Genomic DNA, 18,748 nt, shown 5'->3' on the forward strand with positions numbered 1-18,748 from the left:
TAGAGAATATTAAGGACATTAGAAATACTCACCAAGTCCTACTTACCAAGGCTCCTCTTTCTGAGGAAACGTAGAAAGTGAAAGGATTACCTTCCCTCTTCATCAAACTCGCTCACTCACCAAACTCCAACTGAAGCACTCAAGTGCAGACAAGGCAGCACTGTAGATGGTCTGCTTTTGTGCTCCCTGAAACTAGCTTCTGAAAACCTTTTTAAGCCAGTTATCCAATTAACTAACTGCAAGCAGAGCCTGAATGAGCACTGTTTTAAAGCTGGACTAAAACTCACTTTCCCTCATCCCAAAGAGCAACTTTTAGTTAATTGCCTAATTAAAAGACAGGCTAGGCTGTCGATAGAAATTAACCCTTAAATTAAATTAACCCTTAAACTCCCTCACTCTCCAAACTCCAACTGAAGCACTCAAATGCAACCCAAGACAGCACTCAGTGCTTCTGTTGGAGAAAGTGGAGGCCTTTGGTATATACAGGCTGTTGTCAATTCTATGTGGTCCTAACAATCTGTTGTATTTAACCTATCACAATAGGAAAGTAGTCATTTCCCTCTATCAGATACACCTCTAAACAAACACTTGCCTTAGGAATATCAGACTAACAGAATTAAACAAAAGAACTAAGGGCTGCTCCATGTCAAACCAACATATCTTTCCCCCATCTTACCACTTGTTGCTGAATGCCACTTCTTGTCGAACCCTACAGGGTTATAATTTCATGTCTTTCTGGACTACAATGGGTGCACAACATATCTCTAAATAACAAGCACACATATCTTCATCAAGTTATTATCTTTATCTTTCAAAAGAAAGACAATTCACAGTACATAATTTAAAAAAGGATGCCAAAAAAGACTAGGTTGGCATAGTACAAACCTACATTCTTTTCATAGTTAACAATTTACACCACTCTGTTGTTATTAAAGCTGGCTAATGCCAGGAAATCATATAAAACTAACAGTTTTTGGTTTGAAGTAGATAAAAATGTTATTGCTACAATATAAAATAAAGGTACATATAATAGAACAAAAAAGCTAAAATACAATTTAAACAGACAACCAATGACAAGATTAAATCAATATGAAAAGATTTCACATCTTGGAAACTACAAGGAGCTACTTAAAACATGTGGCTTTGACATCGTGACCCAGACGTCAAGCTATTTCAGCAGGTGGACATCACTTCCCCAAACATTTCTGGTTGTGTTGCAAGTTTAAGAAAGACCTCACACCACAAAATGGATTTGCATGCTATCAGATGCATTTCTCTACTAATAACAGTTATTCTGAAATTAAATTTATATTTCAAATTAAACCTTTATTTCCAGTGAGGTAAGGTGTGAAAATTATGCACCAACCTATATTTTGCATTCTCTACAATGCATAGGCGAGCTAAGACTGATGATAAGGGCCACCTGATTCAGGCAAAACTGATTTTTCATAGTAACATCCACTAGAATATAATAATAAATGAATTACAAATGTAACTAGCAAACTTGCTCTCAAAAAAAAAGGACAGAATAAGGCAGCAGTATAAACAGGATACACACCCAAGACACAGGATTTTATCATCAAAACAAATCAAGTATAGTAAGTACTATGCTGGGGCGATGCTGCCACGCATACCCTGGAGATGCAACAAGTATGACCTTGACAGCATTGAAAAGTAAAGGATGAAATGAGTCACGTGTTACAATGTAAATCCAACCACAGTCACTAATACACAACAGAAAAGTTCTCATTGTTTCCATCACATTGGTGAGGACTTTATTTAATCTTCACATAAAATGAACTTTACAACGATTATAGCCGATTTATTTACCAAGATAGTTATTGAAGTAGATAAAAACACTTGAATATAAAGTTTTTTTTGTCAGTCTGTAATGTGCAGTTGTGCATTAAACACTGTCTGCACCTGACACCACTATACACAAGATATTTACAATATGGTTTCTTAACACATATATAAAGTTTATTGTAAATGATCAATTTCCATTCAAGTTTGAAATTGATCATGATATGAAAGTGGATTGGCCACTACAGGTTTTTATTTATATATATATATGTATTTTTATATAGATATATATATATATATATATATATAAATAAGTCACCACTACACACTCCAATATGGTGGTGTAGTAGGAAGCCTTTAACTTACAGTATATCATACTGCAAAATGTGGTCTATTCCATGACTTACAGAAGATACCAACCAGCTGGTTGTCACCATTAATTTCAGCAGTTAATATTTACTCGCCATGAAGATACTACATGGCCCAAATCTTTTTCTTCCTTTCTGGCAATTACAGTTTTATACTTGGCTGGGACGTGGCAGCAATTCAAGGATTAGGATTAATTAAAAAAGGAAGGGAGAATTAATTTAAAATTAATTTTAGCATCATGTCTACAAGAAATAGCCTAGGAGATCAGATTAAAAGTGTGCTCAAATTTTAGCAGACACATGCAGCACTTGGACTGAATGCAATTTAAATGGGCTTGTGATCAAAGTGTCTGATCATTGTACAAGATCATTGTGCAATTAATTTGCTATATGAGAACAGCACTGCACCACAATTGATTAGATGATCACACCAACTGAAGACAAGCTCTCTTACCCCCATGCTGTAATTAAAAATGGTAGCTGCAACTTTTCCTTTTAAAGATACAACACTTCCTTTTTGCTCATCATTTCCAACCACAGTACATTGGTAATACAGGATTTTCAGATCATAACCAAGTTATTTGTAACTAACACTGGTACTCAACACAGCAGATTACAGTTATCAGAAATTTACGCTCCAAATGGACTGACAATCCATATTGGTTTGGTGCCAAAAGTTGTTTTAAAAAAGATTGTCATTAAAATAGGGAATGTGCACTTTTGAGTTGGTGCTATGATTAGGCAGAAAGACAACTTTTAACTGGAATAAAAATGCTGAAATAAGGCTTTTAATTGAAGTATATGACACTGACCTATAATGGGCACATTGCACAATTAATTACAATGCTATTAGCCTCAAGTTGTATTTCTTTATAGCATACTGTTTGGGTTCTCAATTAACTGTTGTCAACAATACAGCTGGGTAATATACCTAAAGACAGACAAAAAAAAGTGTGAATATTTTCCTTCCAAGTTAATTTGAAATGCTAGTTTTACTGGGAACTACAGCAATTTATATCCCTAACCATTACTCAATTTCATCAGAGTTTCATAATGAGGCTTATTTATGTACTTATCCAGGAAAACAGGCAGCGTACTCTAACTTAGATGTCAGTTTTCAAAGTAATGATAGAAACTTAGCTCACCACCCTCTATTTATTTTTAATTCTAAAAATACACATGTAAGCGTCTCAGATTTAGAGCTGGGGAGATAGTCTGTGATAATAAAAAAGATCACTGTTTTCCTCCCAGTTTATTACAGAAAATCCAACGGCATCGATTGTTGTCTTTGCTATATCGCTGAAGCATGTAGCAATGACCACTGTGTCTACAGGCCACCTTTACGGCCCTTCTCACTAAACATTTCCAAGACAGTACTTGCCATACATTTCTTGCCACAGGGGACTAGGTAAAGCTACACTCACGGCAGTGCAAAATTTGAGTAGTGAAATATTTTATTTGATATTTATGCTGGCTGATTTTGCTTATAATTAAGTGTACAATATTCTCCTAAAAGTCAGTCCCATAATAGTTCACAGGTACAGATACATTTCAATCCCTTTCGTAAGTGCCATGAAAATTGTCTGCATCATCTTATTGTCTCTTTGACAGACAAAAATAAAATCCTACGCCACATTTCATCTGACTCTTCCCCCAAAAAAAACATTTAGGAAAAATCAATTGTCCATCTATAAAATTGTTATTGGTTTCTACTGAAATTCAGACTTGCTCCACTGGTGTCAGAACTATTGACAAACAATTTCTCACAATGACCATAAAGCACAATAAACCAACCCAAGAGATAATTGTGCCACCCAGTTAGAAATGTGCACTTCTTCTGGCTAAGGCACTGGTTGTGGATGACATCACAGCAAGTTGTTTATACATCACAGCAAATTGATTTGAGTCGGGAGAGCAGGCCAATACCCATTACAGTAAGGAATGTGTTAACTGCAGGACAATTCCAGTTTTCATTGGGCAGGATTGTGGTGCCATTTTCAGTGAGCTGTATTTGGACCCTTTTTCAGGCTAAAGTTAGACCAGTTTACAGAGACCTTTGGCCTTGTCTGCTTGGCAGAATCAAGGCAAAACCTACAAATGGAAAGAAAATAAAAGTGTCAGAGCATTGTAAAGAGGAAAATCAACTCAGGGCCACTGTCAAGTCATTACTGCTTTGTTATATGAATGTGCTGTTCACAAATGGGTTTCTGAAATAGCTCAGCAAAATTTCCTACATAAATTGACAACAAAATTAGAGTTTAGTTGTTTTCAACCAAGATAAGGATAAAAGTAACATCTCAAGAAAGTGAAAAACTTCAGCCATGAAAGCAGAAATCAGAAACAATGTTCTAGAAGCATGTACCCAATAGCAATCAATCATGGCCTCCATTTATATTTGGAATGCTTCACTTTTTTTGTTAGATATTACTTACAGCTTGTAACTAAAATGTTTTATTGAAAATTTGACTAATTTTATTTCCTCTAATAACGTGCCCATTCTAGAATCATTAGGCCGAGTTTTGAGATGAAATTAAAAAAGCTGTTAGCATTGTCATCATTACAACAATGCAAGTGCTACCAACTTCAGGAGTCACAAAGCTGTGGTGGGTCATGCTGTGTTACTCCTAATTTAACTTTGTGATGTTAACAGGGCAAAATGGTAACAGCACAAAGGGAGGGGATGTGTGGCCGGAGAGGGTGGGCGGGGCCAGGGCAATGGCGCGTGCGGCAGAGAGAGTGAGGTGGCGCATGTCCTAAGTCTGTGTGTGTGTGTGTGTGTGTGTGGCGGGGTCATGCACGGCCGGGCGACATGGAAGCAATGGCACAAGATACCAGCTTATAAAGGAAAGTTGGATTAATTGGAAGTTTCTGGTAACTAAGAAAGCTGAAGCTGGTTTTTTCCTTTCCCACATGTACAGCACTTAAGGTCAGGTTAGCTCAGCCTAATCTGTGTTGAATTCTTACACGAATCAGTTTGTCCTCTCTTTACTTACCTCTTAAAATGTTCCACCTCACGGTCTGTCTCATCCATCTCCACACTGTCAAGATCAATGTCTTTGGGAAGGAACACATCATCTGCAAGACAAAGAAAAGCTACTCAGTAAGAATGCACAACTCAAATGTTGAATAAGACCCATAATAAAATATTATCAACACACTTCAATTTTATTTGACCAATCTAACATGCACTAGTTAAGATTGCCAGGAATATAATTATTTCCTGAATTCTATCGTCCTCGAGGTGCCTTAGATGAAGTAAGGATACAGACTGCAGAACCAACCGCCAGTAATCAGAGAATTATTTTATATGGCTGTGATACCAGTGAGGCCTGCTTATTCAGTGGTTGTGGAAATTTGTTAATCTTGTCACAAGAATGGGCTACTGTTAAGTCATTGAGGTACTGGGGAAGTTGGTTTTTTTTAGAAGTAGTACACAAATGAAAAAGTTAAAGACATTGAGAAATTCAATTTATTGGCAATCCCTTACCGCTATGTTTGGGTCTTGGAATACCAGGGGAAGCCATCACACTGTCCTGACCTTCAGCATGTTCATCAGTTCTCAGTGCTAGAGATATTATTAAAACAGTACAAAAATTACTTACAGGAAATAACACTGAAATTCACTTCATAAAATCATGACAATGCACTTTTAACATGTTACTTTGGTTATTTCTCTGCACCTGTCAGGCTGTAGGTGGGCCCATACCTCCACAAATGTAATGGTTCACACGGTTTCTGGAAGGCACTAATTTCCAATTAGGTTAACTAATTCTGTGCCTGTAGGTAAGTGCCAAATTGCTAAAATCACACCAACGTCATATGTTCACACAGCACTTAGTTGCACTGTTTCAGGGTATAATGGAAAAGATCATGCAAGCATCTATTCCCACTGTACAATAGGGCAGAATTGTGAATCTGCGCCAATCGTGAAGTCTCAATTTTCTCGGCCATAAACCTTGTATCATTAATCATTAAAGTGATCAGATACTATAGCTGTTTATATTCAAAAGCAAATATTCTCTTACACTATATTCTACCTGGTTATTTGTACACCTTGTGCACAGTGCAGAAACAAATTTTCAGATAAAATGACTTACAGATAGAGACAGCTTTCATTTGGTTATATTTAGCCTCCATAATGTTGCATTTATAAATTCCCATCTTGTATGTCTCAACACCAAAGCATTGGCAAAAACAGAATGGCTACATTTAGGTTCATGAAACATGCACTGCAATTTAAACAAATTCCCAAAAGTATTTGCACTCTCTCCTCTAAATGAGTCAAATCCAGCAAATGGCACTCCCACTAGGCCATCATGTAAGTAATAAGGCCAAATGTTGAAATGAAATGGAACTTAGCAACTTGCATTTATTGATGCAGAAAGATCTCCCATAGTGCTGCAGAGAGGGGCAGTCAAAACAATGGTTTCTCATAAAGGAAATATTAGTAAGGGTGACCAAAAGTACCAGCTGTACTTGAAGTTAATAAGTCACAAGGGCTGGATGGGGCGCATCTGAAGATGCGGAGGGAGGCAAGGGTGGAAATTGCAGAGGTACTGGCAATAATCTTCCAATCCTCCTTATATACGTGGGTGCCAGAGGACTGGAGAAATGTACACGTTAGTGTTATTAAAAAAGAGGGCATAAGGATAACCCAGCAACTATAGACCATTGGTTTAACCCTGGTGGTAGGAAAGCCTTTAGAGACGATAAACCGGGACAAAATTAACAGCCACTTGTCAAGTGTAGATTAATTAGGAAAAGCCAGGACAGATTTGTTAACCATGCTTGATTCATTTTTTTTGGAGTAACAGATTGTTGATGAGGATAACGTGGTTGTTGTAGGATACATGCAGTTTCAAAAGGCGTTTGATGAAGTGCCACTGGATAAAAGGTTGACTTTGTAACAGGAAACAAAGGGTAATGGTCGATGGATGCCCTTGCGAATGGAAAGTTGTCTCAAATGATGTTCCACAGGGCTCGGTGTTGGGACCCTTGCTGTTTGTGTTATATATTAACAATTTGGATGTGAACGTGGGAGGCACGATTGGGAAATTTGCAGATGACACAAAGATTGGCCAAGTAGTGGATAGTGTAGAGGATAGCCATAATCTCCAAAACGATATAGATGGGTTGGTGGAGTGGGCGGTAAAGTGGCAGATGGATTTTAACATAGAGAAGTGAGAGGTCATACATTTAGGGAGGTCAAACAGTTACAAGGATTACACAATAAATGGGAATGTACTAAGAGGGGTAGATGAAGTGAGAGATCTTGGCGTACAAGTACACAGGTCCCTGAAGGCAGCAGTTCAAGTAGACAAGGTTGTAAAGAAGGCATATGGAATGCTCTCCTTCATTGGCAGAGGTATAGAATATAAAAGTAAGGATATAATGTTGGAAATATATAAAACCCTGGTGATGCCACAACTGGAGTATGGTGTGCAGTTCTGATCACCACATTACAGGAAGGATGTAATAGCTGTGGAGAGAGTGCAGAGGAGGTTTACAAGAATGTTGCCAGGGTTAGAAAAGTGTAGCTGCGAGGAGAGATTGGATAGGTTGGGGTTATTCGCCTTAGAACAAAGAAGGCTGAGAGGTGACTTGATTGAGGTGTACAAAATTATGAGGGGAATAGATAGAGCAGACAGGATAAAATTGTTTCCCGTGGAGAATTCTATAACCAGGGGACATAGATTCAAGATAAGTGACAGAAGGTGTAGGGGGGACATGAGGAAGAACTTTTTTTTTTTTTACACAGAGGGTAGTGGGTGTCTTGAATTCACTGCCCAAGTTGGTGGTAGAGGCAGAAACTCTAAACTCTTTTAAAAAGAACCTGGATCTGCACCTTAAGTGCTGTGAGCTGCAGGGCTATGGGCCGGGTGCAGGAAGGTGGGATTAGAAAGGGCACCTGGGTGTCCTCGGGCTGGCATGGACAAGATGGGCCGAATGGCCTCCTTATGTGCTGTAACTTTTCTATGGTTCTAATAGACTTGCCAGCACAAAGTTGAAGCCCACAGAATAAATAGAAAAAAGATAGTGGCAGCACAGACACAAAGTTGGTTGAGTGATAGAAAACATAGTAGTGCTGAACAGTTGTTTTTTGGACTGAAGAAAGATTACTGGGGCTCCCCAGAGATCAGTATCAGTGTCATTGCTTTTCTTAACATATTTTAATTACCTAGACTTGGGTGTATATGGCACAATTTCAAAAGTTGTAGATGACACAATAGTGGGAACTGTGAGGACGACAGTGAAAAACTTCATAGGCCATGGGCCGATGGCGTGGGTGGATGCAAGGCAGATGAAATTTAATTTAGGAACAAAGAGGCCTAGGGATCTATATGCATGAATCATTGAAAGTGGCAAGGCAGGTTGAGAAAGTGGTTGAAAAGGCTCGTGGGCTTTATCAATATATAAAGAGAGTACAAAAGCTAGAAATTATGAACATCTATTACACTCTGGTTCGCCCTCATCTGGAGTTAAATGTTCAATTCTCAACACCACACTTTAAGAAGGATGTGAAGGATTTAAAGAGGTGGCTGAGAAGATTTATCAAAATGGTTCCAGGAATGAGGGGCTTCAGTTACACGGACAGATTGAAGAAGCTGCGGTTGTTCTCCTTAAAGAGAAAGTTGAGAACAGGTTTGAGAGCAGTGTTCAAAATCATGAGAGGCCGAGACAGATTAGATGTAGAAAACTGTTCCCAGTGGCGAAAGGGTTGAGGACCAGAGGATACCGATTTAAGGTGATTGGCAAAAGTACAAATGGCATGAGGAAAAGCTTTTATTTTTAAATGCAGCAAGTGGTTAGGATCTGGAACACACTGCTTTAGAGGCTGATACAGTCAGGGCTTTCAAGATGGTGTTGGATAAGCACCCAAAGAAAAAAAGCCTGCAGGGCTCTGGGGAAAGGAACTCGTCAAGTTGCTCTTGCAAAGAGTCAACATGGACATGATGGGCCAAATGGTCTCCTTCTGTACTGTAACCATTCTATGCTTCTACATCTACCACATTCAAAGCAAATGATTGATCAAATTAGCAGCAGCCTTCTTAATTGAGAATATTATCAGTATATATAATTATCAATTCACTGTCTTACATATGCTAGCTAATTCAATGCTGTCCCATTATGTTTGGGTACATTGCAATTCTCCATTGTAAAATAAGATTTTACTGCATATTACTAAATCTTGTGTAATATATCATTAATTTCCAGATGTTAGAACTCATTTTGTTCAAGCCTTTGTTTGTTAAATTTGAGCAAAATGCAAAAGATTGTGGATGCTAGAAATCTGAAACAAAAGTTGCAGACACTTAGCAGGTCATGTAGCATCTGCCAGAAACTTAGTGATTTAATTTGGAAATATGTTGCAATGTCAAAGATTTATCCATAACTTTTGAATTTATCTTCAACAACTTTTGAATGAGATATTAAACGGAGGCTCCATCTACTATGAAGTGGACGTAAAAGATCCCAAGGCATTATTCTGAAGGGTAAGGGAGTTATCCTTGACATCTAGGCCAATATTTAACTCTCAATCAACATCACAAAAAAACAGATTATCTGGTCATTATCACATTGCTGTTTGTGGGAGCTTGCCGTGTGAAAATTGGCTGCCATCCACCTACTTTGCAACAACGATCACACTAAAAGTACTCAATTGACTGTAAAGCACTTTGGGATATCTCAAGGTCATGAAAGATGCTTTATGTCTTTCTTTCTGACTGCTTGGTCTACATTCAGAGGTAAATGCTCTTCAGTCTTTTAAATTCTCACCTATACAATAAAGCTAACATTAGTGATTTGGTGTTTGAAAGTATGCAGCACCTGACTGACACCTACATGAAGGGCAAAACATGATTAGTTAACATGGTAATTCATTAGATAACCTGCACTCTCATTACAGCAAAGCATTTTAAATATATAACAAAGGCAGGGCAACGAAAGCTTTTTTTTTCCCAATCCATAATCTACATTTCAATGGAAACTTTCCTAAAAATCTTCAAATCATGTGCCAACTAATGTAACAGTATTTCTAAAGGAATTTGTTAAGTAATAGGAGAATCCTGGGTTTTCTTTTTTTTTACACTTTGTCTCAACAAGTTTTAGGTTTTCAGTCCTAAATCAGAATGCACCCATTTGTGCCATTCCATTCTGCCATTTGGCTGAGACATGGTTACTATTATAACTGAAGGGCAACACACCAAGGACAGCAAATTCCAGTCATCAACAGGAATAGCTAACGACGCTCACAAAACCATGAGATATAAGCACCATCTTTCATCATATTATTATTACTATAAAAAAAGTAAAAACAAAGATACCAAGGAAAGATTTCAAGTTTCTAATCTAACTTCAGAGCTACCAAAAGTATTAAACTCCTCTTACAGGTTTAAAGGCCTAATTGTTTCCATTTTATTACATTCTCCATGAATATAATGCTCCCTTGATATGTTTCATCTTTTTAGTCAGCTATTAATGCTTGCTGCTTCCACAGAATAGTTTTCTTCCAGCAATGTGCATATTTCTGCTCACTATTTAGATGTAGTTAACATGTTAAAATGCTGTCATTTCAAACATCTTCCACATAGGCAAAGGTTCAAATCACAGGCCTGCTCACCTTAGAACTTCACTAGTTACCCATTTACTTAAGTCACAGGGCCTCTTGAGGGGGTAAAAATATAAAACCACCAAATATCCTGATTAAACTTACCAACACAGTTGTTGGTCTTGTCGTGTTTCTTCTTTTTTCCTTTCTTGTTCTTGCCTTTTGACTGAGACAAGTCAGTTGTCATTTGTTGCTCTTCTTTGACTGCTCTAGTTTCAGAGCCTTCCACCTTCTCAGTACTTGAAGTTTTAGTGTTACATTTCCTGTCATCACCAGTTTCAGAGTTGCCAAGAATACTGACTCCCTTCCACTTGCCTTGCCTGAGCTCATCGTATTTAGCAATCATGGTCTTTGAAGTCTCCACTGACTTGCCATCGTGATTCTGGTTTGTCTTGTGTTTGGCAGTAGATACATGCTGTTTGGAACCCTGCGTTTTGGGAGCTGAGGAGTGTTCGTGCTCTTTTCTTGAAACCACGGTTTTGCCCTTGGTCTCCTCAGAAGTCTGATGCCTGGGCTGCCTTGGTTGTTTCCCACTCCTTGATGTTTGTTGTGTCATTTTCGATTCTGTGGTTGGTTTATGCAGTACTACTGCACCAGCATCCCCCGTTCGTAGTGTGGAAATATTTTCAGCCTTTGAAGGTAATGAACAGCTGCCCTTTGATTTCTTTCCTAATGAATTTTCCTGTAAAACCATATCAGAGCCATTGTGCTCTTCGTCTGTGGTAACTGCATGCTTATTTCCATTCAACAAATGATTCTGCACAATCCCTGGTGTTGTTAAGGACAAGTTCAAATTGAGTTTCTGATGATCTATTATTCTTGTTTCTTCTTTGTCCATGATGCCATTGCTGTCTATCAGTAAACCCTTCTCCACAGATGTCAGCTCTGGAAAGTCATCCTTGGGCAGATCACATAGATTGAAGTTTGCTTTGATGGAATCTCTGATTCGGTCTTTAAGCTGCTCCAGTCTGGTGGTTAAGATGCTGCTCACTCGCTGCAATTCCACCTGGTGCCATAGCTCTTGCTGATTCAGTTTCTCTTCTATATCATCTTGCATATGCTGGTTGAGCTTTGAAACTTTCTCCTCTATATCTTCTTGAACATGCTGGTTGAATATCAAGACTTTCTCTTCTATACCCTCTTGGATATGTTGATTTATCACAGAAACTTTCTCCAGATCCTGAATATGCATTGTAGATGGACATGGTTTCTCTGGTCTTTGATCACAAATCTCTGAACGGGCTTTCTCCTGCTAGAGCACAAAAATAAATTGTTTCATTTATCAAGCATGCGCCTTGCATCAGCTGCACAATTAAAATTAGATGTGAACTCCAGACTCTCAGTGTAGGCTGGAATTTCAACAGGCACTACATACAAATGTAATAATTTGTACCAGTGCCCACTTAAATTGTGGAAGGCTCCAACTCATAATAACAAATGGCACTTATATTCATGTAGGGCAACCACCCAACACATTTAACAGAGCTGTAAGGAAAATCTTTACTGAGCCACGTAGTGAGCAATTAGGAAGGATGATCAAAAGCTTGGTCAAAGAGATGTATTTTAAGAAGATAAGGGATGTAGAGAGGTTTAGAAGAGAAATCCAGAGTGAAACCTAGGTTACTGACAGCACATTTGCCATGGGTTGGGTAAGGGTAGGTGTGCACACATGTGGAGAGGAGTCATATACAAAAGGTTGAGGGATTGAAAGTTTAGTGCTGGAGGTGATGCTTGTAGGGTTAGATGAGATTATAGAGTGGAAAACACGATGGAGGGATATACAAACAAGAATGAAAGTTTTAAATTTGAGGCCTGGAGGACCAGGAACTAATGAGGATGACTGTTATGGGCAAGTGGGGCTGATGCACGATAGTATACAGGCAGTAGAATTCTCAACAAGCTAAGCATTTTACATTTATGTTTAGAAAAAAAATTAATTCTGTTTCCAAAGTATCTGTTTTATCATGTAAATAATCCCAAGGAATCAAAACTACTTCCAAAGTTAAGACAGCATTATGTGCAGCTAGGTATAATTAATCAAGTCTAGTTGAGAACTTAAAATGTCAAGGTTTACGCGGAATGAAAAACAATTTAGTACACTGAAATTCAAGACAGGAGTAAAATAGCAGCAAAAGTAAGTTTAAAAAAATAATACCATCAGTATTCCTTTTGAGTTTTTCCAAGACAGAATAAATTTGAATGAAAGAATTTTTAATTAAGAGTAGACCGTGTTCATTAGTATCAATACAAACTCAAAACAGCAAGTCCGGACTCCTACTCAGTAAATAAATTGGGCTGGGTGACAGATATAGCAGCAAACATATCTTATTTGTTCCTCGTTTAACTTGAAACAAATCCAGGCTGCACAGTGAACACTCAAAAGGTAGCAATTTCATGGCCTGCCTGTGTTGAAAACAGCTGTCATAGGATTGCTGGTAAAATAAATCTCTACCAATACCAAATTACAGGTCCTTTTAGCTAACACAGCTGAGTTATCCAAGTGTGCTCCACAATTAAACAATCCAAACGGCACATAAACTGGATTCCTCTTTGCACACAATAAGCATTTGTCCCTTTCTTAATCTCCTACCACGTAGCTGGCAAAATAAAATCACAAAGTCTACCTTTTTCTGCTTGTGCCGTGCTCGTTTGGCCGCTTTGGCACTGTTGACTGGTTTCTGTTCTGAGCTGTTGATGTAGTTTAATAGATCTTCAACATTCCTTTCATCCACTGGTGGTTCCCGGATGGACCCACTGCTCGATTTTTGCGGGAGCTCCTCCTTGCGTTTCGTCAGCCGCGTCCTTAGCTTCTCCCGGATTTCAGTGTAATTTCTACTTGTTGGAGCTGCAGGAGGCTTGAATAGAATTGTAAATGTAATTATTTTGACAACTCAAGAACAAATTGTTATAGTGCACTGCAAGTGCAGCAAGTCTAGATTCTGGCATGTGTTCCTGATTTTTGAAATTAGTTTCAAAATGGAACTTCATTCATATATTGAAGCTTTTAATTGTTTAATAATTCACATATATTTTATTTACAATTTCATATCTGTCTTTTTTCTTTCCTCTCCCAGTAGATAAGCTTTATGCCTTCAGCCCTAAAATTCTAAACAGACACTTGGATGAGGTCAATCATGCACACCATACAAATTCCAACAGTATCCATGGATCTAACCCATCTTTTTCCAAACGGTGCTTTAGTTCTACTTTTATAACACCATCATTACAATCAGATTTCAAAGGAGGGGTTCGAGAAAATATACTGTTTTGATAAATAGAATAGGTGAATCCAGTATGTCAATCACAAAACTTAGACAATTACCAAAATCATGTATGCTCGAAAATTACTGGAGTATCTCACAAAATAGATATTGCAAATACACAATTTTATGATTTCTACTTGAAATTTAAAATTCTTGTTCCAAGTGAAATATCTGCAATTTAATGTCTTTCAGACATTAAATCTTCAGGATGTCCTAAAACACTTCAGATTCTGAATTTCTTTTAAATCTTTTACAATGTTTTGTAAACAAATTCAATTCAGCTGAACAAATTTACAAGGTTATCTTTCTAACTAGGTTGCACTCACCGGTCCATGACCAAAGAACTCGCAATAACAACAATCACAGTATTTTCCTTCCTTCTGATTGGCAGTATGAGATGTACATGAACTGTGCTCTGAACAGCTATCATCTTCTTCCAGACTTTCATCTGCATTGTGCATCTGTGTGGGGCTGTAGGCAGTTTCATTTGTGCACAGACGACTCTTGCATGACTGGTCCCTAGACGAGGCAACAAACCAAATTTCAAAATAAAGAAAAGTCCAATTGCAGCAGCACTTGTATCTCCAGCAAACTCTACAAGGGTCGATGATTTTAGTTTCTAACAAATACTCCAGAAACAATGCATCAGGAAAAGCTTATCCTGACTTCAACATACAGTTGCACAGCCATTCAAAAAGCCCCATTTATTCTTGTTACATTCACTATTCTTTTAAACACTTTCCAGACACCTTCAACTTTACTTTATGTTCTGTTGTTTTGTATATTTCCCCTTTTTCACATCTCAGCACTTTTCATTAATTATCAGACTGATCGTTAAAAATCTTGCTTCTCTACAGCACCGCCTAGAGACAGCAAATGGGCACAACAGAAACACTAAATTTACTACATTCCCACTTAAAGAATGGAATTCAGTATCAAAGCACAATACATAAAAACACGTGTAGGCTTTCAGCTGTTCTGTACTGCAAAAAAAAAAATTGTTCAAAAGCCTCCAAGCACTGAAAATGCAGCTTTGAATTATCTTGGAGGAAATTATGCAAAATCAGTGAAAATTAACAAAAATAATTGATCAAATAAACATCCAAATCCAATAACGGTTTCATTATTATTAAATTATTCGTAACTTAAATTCACTTAGAATCTAAACTAAAAGTTTAGACAATGAGTAGAAGCAGCATTTCAAAGCATTTGAATGAAATAAATCCACTGAAAAATAATCTTAAATATTCAAAAAGATAGAATTCCCAAAATGGAATTGCTGGTTTACGCTACAGGAAATCTTACACGAAATTAAACATACCCCCTTGGAACCAATGAACAGGAAACTTACAATAGCCAATCAAAATACACCCTGCCATCACAGCCTTGAAGGTATTTTTAAAACTTTGAGAACAGCAAAGGAATGTTTCCTCAGCACTGCATTATAAAATGTTCACCCATCAGGAGGAGGCCTTCATCAGTTGTCCTAGCAGAGGAGAATCAAATGGGTGTCCCCGTATTTTCAAAGATTGGAGTTCAAGAATATCTCAGGCAGGTGAGATGGAGCTCATAGCAGGAAGCAGGCGAAGAGAAGAACAGCAGAGGGCCAAACCCATACAAGCAGCAAAAAAGAGCAGCAAAGCAGCAGACAATATCAGACAGAAGTGAACAGCATTAAGGCGAGCTATAAGCAGCCAGCCAATAGAGGTTAGAATTTCTGTGGGGAAGGTTCAGAGGTTTTTAGAAGTACTTTATTTAAATGTTTGAAATTCACACAGAATGTTTCTACAAGTTTCTCATGTGATTATTAATACAAATGAAATTAAACATCTAGAAGACCGAGATGAATTACAAATATTAGCAATGTTGGTATTGTGAACTATACTAATAGCTCCACCAATAAATGTGGAAATGTATTAATATTAAAGAAAGTAATTATGTTTGGCATGGTGTTTAACCATGACCTGACCTCAAATGCCTCAATCATATGTAATCCACTCTTATGATTGCAGCAGATGGATCCAGCCCCCTGCCTAATTCTTGCGGTGTTGTACAAGTTATGTTATTAGGTGCTGTTCAATCTAAGCATTTAAGAGAGAGACATGGGTGCTTAGTGCACCTACTTTCCCCAGTGTGTACCAAATTCAGAGGCAGGGAGCAAGACCTTCACTCTTCTGTTTTGTCAATGATTCTTTAAAAGTGAAGCATCCATTCACTAACTGCACGCTCCAATATTTACATATGCAAGAGACATCTTAGGAGGAAAATACTAACCTGCAGACGCCATTGCCCGGTGCAGCTGGGTTTGGTGAAGCTGTTACTGGGCAAGCTCCATTATAGTGGCTGGTGCAAATAGGGGAAGCTGCTGTAGTCTTTGGGAAAGAAGCTAACCCATTGTTAGAAATATGAGGGCTAGCACTTGGAGGCACTGGAGTCACAAGCACACCTGTTGAAACAGCAGCAGAGGTTTTTGAAATCAAGGACACATCTGGAGATGGAGCAGTTGTCACAGCAACTGCAGAGGTCTTGGGTATATGAGGCAGAACTTGCGAGATACCAGATGTCATTGATGGTCGCCGATTTGAATTAGTGGAGGTTACAGTGGTGTGTGGCATGGTGCATGAGGTTGCAGAAGTTGCATGTCCATGTTGATGACTGGATACCGTTGGCTCATTAATAACTTGAGGAGGAGACTTTGGTGCCGTAAGAGGATGCTGATGGGAGGACAGGCCAGTGGGACTGTTGGGAGGTGCCGCTAGGACAGAATACCTGTGATCTTCTGAGCAGTGGAACTCTCCACCTGGAAGACAAAATCCTGTAGGTTATACAAACAGTGCAACCTGAACATCAGTTGATTTAATGGATTCAAACGCCCAGCAATTTAGTCAAAAATGCTGATTTTGTTTCTGTATATACACTGATATTGGTGCAACACATTGCTGAAATAAAACATGAAATAGAGATGTCCGTGAACTTGTGGAAATAGATTGAAAGCAAGCAAAGAAATATACACCAAATTCAAATACATACTAGTACATGATACCGACTAAATTGGAAAATCAAGAACATTAAACCACCAAAAAACTGATGTCCCATTTTAGTTCCGATTATGACCTGCAACATCAACATTTTCACCAGCAATTTCCTCTACCCCATATACTTCTGGTCACTCAATTCTGTTTTGCAGCTTCTGATGAGTGTTTTCTGCTATGCAGATGTCAAATCTGAAACCAACAGATGTACGATATTGGAGAACATGACAACTCCAAAACCCCAAATCAAATGTCTGATTTTTGATTCATGTTAAAATATTTTTGCCTCAAGTCTGGGATTTGATATCTCAGAATGGTTACAGCACAGGAGGCAGCCATTTGGGCCATCGTGTCTGCTCTGACTCTACGAAGGAGCAATCTACTTGGTGCCACTCGCCCAACTTCTCCCTGTAGTCCTGCACATTCTTCTTCTTCAGATAACAATCTAATTTCTTCTTCAATGCCTCAACTGAACCTGCATCCACAAAACTCTCAGGCAGGGAGTTCCAGAACCCAACCACCTCATTACGTGAAATTGTTTTTCTTCATGCCTCCATTGCTTCTTTTGCTAATTGCCTTAAATCTGTGCCCTCTTATTCTCAATCCCTCCAGCAATGGGAACAGTTTTTCCCTATCTACTCTGTCCAGATCCCTCATGATTTTGTATACTTCCATCAAATCTCCTCTCAACCTTCTCTTCTCCAAGGAAAATAGTCCCAACCCCTCCAAGCTATCTTCGTAACTGAAGTTCCTCATCCTATGGAACCATTTTCATAAATATTTTCTGCACTCTCTAATGCCTTCACATCCTTCAAAGTGCGGCGCCCAGAACTGGACACCATATTTCAGTTGAGGCCAAACCAGTGTTTTATAGAAGTTTAACATAACCTCCTTGCTTTTACACTCTATCCCTCTACTAAGAAAGCTGAGAATGCTATATGCTTTATTAACCACTCTCTCAACTTGTCCTGCCATCTTCAATTACTTAGGCAAATAAACACCCAGGTCTCTCTGCTCTTGCACCCCCTTTAGAATTGTACCCTTTATTTTGTATTGTTTCTCTACATTCTTCCTACCAAAATGAAACACTTCATGCTTCTCTACATTAAATTTAATTTGCTACTTGCCCGCCCATTCCACCAACCTGTCTACTCCTTTTGAAGCTCTACACTATCCTCAGTTCGCAATGCTTCCAAGTTTCATATCATCCTCAAATTTTGAAATTGTGCCCTGTACACCAAGGTCAAAATTATTAGTGTGTGTCAGGAACAGCAACAGTCCCAACACCAACCCATGGGGAACTCCACTACAAACCTTCCTCCAGTCCAAAAAATATCCATTAATCACTGCTCTCCATTTCCTGTCACTCAGCCAATTTCGTATCCATGTGTCTACTGTCCCTTTTATTCTATGTGCTCACAATTGGCACTTTTATCAAATGCCTTTTGGAAGTCCATATAAACTGCATCAACAGCATTACCCTCATAACCTTCTGTTACCTCACCAAAACTCCAACAAGTTAGGTGAACACGTTTTGCCCTTAATAAATCCATGCTGACTTTCTTTAATTAACCTGCATTCGCCCAAGTGACTACTAATTTTGTCGCGAATTATTGTTTCTAGATGCTTCCCCATCACTGAGGGCGAATTGACTGGCCTGTGGTAGCTTGGCTT

The 18,748-nt window shown here is 38.4% G+C and overlaps 1 protein-coding gene across 4 annotated transcripts in view; it reads right to left on the reverse strand.

Annotated features, from left to right (window-relative positions):
- Positions 1–786: 786 nt before the first annotated feature.
- Positions 787–18,748, reverse strand: part of fam193b (family with sequence similarity 193 member B) — a 69,861-nt gene continuing 51,899 nt past the window's right edge. For 3 of the 4 annotated variants that reach the window (XM_078550633.1, XM_078550631.1, XM_078550634.1), the window contains 7 exons: positions 16,317–16,842; positions 14,369–14,561; positions 13,404–13,634; positions 10,885–12,031; positions 5,659–5,736; positions 5,165–5,246; positions 787–4,262 (listed from right to left, as the gene is read on the reverse strand). In XM_078550633.1, the coding sequence (XP_078406759.1) occupies positions 4,169–4,262; positions 5,165–5,246; positions 5,659–5,736; positions 10,885–12,031; positions 13,404–13,634; positions 14,369–14,561; positions 16,317–16,842 (2,351 nt within the window). In that variant the 3' untranslated portion in view covers positions 787–4,168. The remainder of the gene's footprint in view (positions 4,263–5,164; positions 5,247–5,658; positions 5,737–10,884; positions 12,032–13,403; positions 13,635–14,368; positions 14,562–16,316; positions 16,843–18,748) is intronic. The other variant, XM_078550632.1, reaches the window with a different exon arrangement.

The sequence above is a fragment of the Cetorhinus maximus genome, chromosome 10 (assembly GCF_964194155.1).
Source record: "Cetorhinus maximus chromosome 10, sCetMax3.hap1.1, whole genome shotgun sequence".
NCBI lineage: Eukaryota > Metazoa > Chordata > Chondrichthyes > Lamniformes > Cetorhinidae > Cetorhinus > Cetorhinus maximus.